The following is a 2,500-nucleotide window of genomic DNA, read 5'->3' on the forward strand; positions in this document are numbered from 1 at the left end:
CGGCCAAGCCTCGCCGCTCTCTCAAGGCCGAGAGGTCAGACAGAGGCCGATTCCGCTCGGCTCGGCTCACCGCAGGTCTGGTCGGGTCGGGGGGTGGGGGTGGGGGGAGAGGCTGGAGGCCGACTCGGCTAGCCGGCGACTCACGTCTGGTTTATCTTGTTTGTGTGCCTTGCTGGCTTTCATGCTCAGCCAGGGATGGAGCACGCTAATCACGCCTTAATCCTATTGAGATGGCCAAGCGCTGTGGAGGGGGGAGAGAAAAGATGCCTTGACTTGCTGCCACCTCCACGCCTCAGGCTCCGCTCCGTACCTCACCGCACCGCACCGCACTACACCTCAGGGGTCCAACTCGGGGATTCTCCAACTTTGTTTTCTAATAAAGTTTTAGTCCTTTAGCATCTTGCACAGGCATACAGTCAACTGTTTTGGTAGTTTCCCTCTTTTTTTTTCAATGGGAGAGAGAGAGAGAGAGAGAAAGAGAGAGAGAGAGAGAGAGAGAGATAGACAGAGATAGACAGAGAGAGAGAGAGAGAGATAGACAGAGAGAGAGAGAGAGAGAGAGAAAGTGAGAGCTAGTTGTTAACTTGCACAATTCTGTGCAGTAGCTTTTGTTTTACTGCACTGTGCACATGTTTGACTCTCCTCGTTGCGTAGCCGTTGGTGGAACTCTCTGGAAAGTTGTTACGGCATCCAGCAGGAACTCACGTTTCCTGTGAGCCCCCTGTTTTTGTGGGCCAGCGTGCAGCCCGCCCCTCTCCCCTCTGCTTTGATTTCCTGCCGACGGGCTTTTCCACCGGCCCGGGCTGCCTTTTGTGCTTTTTTGACAACGAGCCCAACATTGCTCTCTCTCTCTCTCTCCCTCTACCCCCCCTTTCCTTCCTCACTCACTTTCTCTCTCTCCCTAACCCTCTCTCTCTCTCTGTGTCTGTCTGTTCCAGAACTTCCTGCGCTGCCAGAACAACAAGAACAACTACAACCTGGTGTGCGAGACGCTGCAGTTCCTGGACTGCATCTGCGGCAGCACCACCGGGGGCCTGGGCCTGCTGGGCCTCTACATCAACGAGAAGAACGTGGCGCTCATCAACCAGACCGTGGAGAGCCTCACCGAGTACTGCCAGGGGCCCTGCCACGAGAACCAGGTGGGGAACCGGGTCTGCTAGAACGGTCACTCCATAAATCACTCACGCACTCAAGCACTCTTCCTCACCTCTAACCTCTACACACACACACGTACACACACACACACATTGACAGGGGGTTGCAGTCATCCCTCCACACGTAGACAAGTGCACTTATTGGCCCCTCTCCCACTGATGTTAATAATGGACGTGTCTAATCCAAATCACTTTTCCTTTTGGTCTGCTCAGGCCGCCATGTTAATATCATGAGTGCATTACCCTTAATCTCATCTCGCTTGATCTAATTTTGATAATTGGATTGGAAGAAACTCGAAGGAAATGCCTTCTCTTGGCCAAAAAAAAAAATAGCGCGCCCAAATGTCCCCGGGGGCGCAGGTTGTAACCCTAATGGCCTCTCCTCCTCCCAGGGCATGACTCACACGCTGGCCTCCCTCCATCTCTTCATCTCTTGCCCTTTGGCTCTTTCCTCATTACCTTTTTTTTTTTTGTTGACACTTTTGATGGACAGCTCCTTTTTGTTTGCCGCGGAGCGGAACGCACCTTTATGTGAGGTGTGTGTGTGTGTGTGTATGTGCTGACTCACGTGATGGGAGGTGCCGTCGGTGTGTGTGCTCGTTTCGAGCTCGAGGTCGTTTGGTGCCACATGCCAAAGGGCTGCGGAGTACACCGCGGCTGGAACACCAGCCACACCTACCCCTTCTACCTGAGAGGGCACACGCTCCCCATTCAGAGCCCTTCGTTATGTCATGCCCTGACATATTGCCACCGAATGCACTCGCTCACCAGATTAAAAGGCAGACAGGAATTGATTGTGGTTTCCATTCAAGTGACATTGTGCAAACGTTGCAGAGTCTTCTGCGCTCTGATGAACTGGAGCAGCGTTCAGTGTGCACAGATGATGCTTGCGTGTGCTGGTTTGTTTGTGCTGCTAAGCAACGTCTCCTTTTCTAATGCCTTGTGGTAATTGCAGTGTGGTGTAGGAGTGTGTCTGCATTCACAACACCTCACTCTTTTTGAATTGGTTTGTTTGTTTGTTTGTTTGTTTAAGAACTGCATCGCCACTCATGAGTGCAATGGAATCGACATCATCATTGCCCTGATACTCAACGACATTAACCCCCTGGGCAAGAAGAGGATGGACCTGGTGTTGGAGCTAAAGGTGAGCCTAGACACCCCCCCCCCCCACACACACACACACACACACACACACACACAGCATGTGCAGCCACATTCACTTACCCTGGGACTTCCTGTTTCCTGTGTGGGTTTTTTTTTCTCACTTAATTCAACGTTTGTCAGTGGGCAACAAAAATGACACCCGAATCAGCACATTGGTGTGGCTGTTGTGTTGTGTTGTGTTG

At 52.1% G+C, this 2,500-nt stretch overlaps 1 protein-coding gene across 6 annotated transcripts in view; it reads left to right on the forward strand.

Annotated features, from left to right (window-relative positions):
* The window catches only part of itpr1b (inositol 1,4,5-trisphosphate receptor, type 1b), a 123,985-nt gene that overhangs the window by 84,339 nt on the left and 37,146 nt on the right, over positions 1-2,500 (forward strand). For all 6 annotated transcript variants that reach the window (XM_062544560.1, XM_062544562.1, XM_062544563.1 and 3 more), the window contains 2 exons: positions 939-1,139; positions 2,188-2,298. In XM_062544560.1, the coding sequence (XP_062400544.1) occupies positions 939-1,139; positions 2,188-2,298 (312 nt within the window). The remainder of the gene's footprint in view (positions 1-938; positions 1,140-2,187; positions 2,299-2,500) is intronic.

This window comes from Sardina pilchardus, chromosome 9 (genome assembly GCF_963854185.1).
Source record: "Sardina pilchardus chromosome 9, fSarPil1.1, whole genome shotgun sequence".
Lineage (NCBI taxonomy): Eukaryota > Metazoa > Chordata > Actinopteri > Clupeiformes > Clupeidae > Sardina > Sardina pilchardus.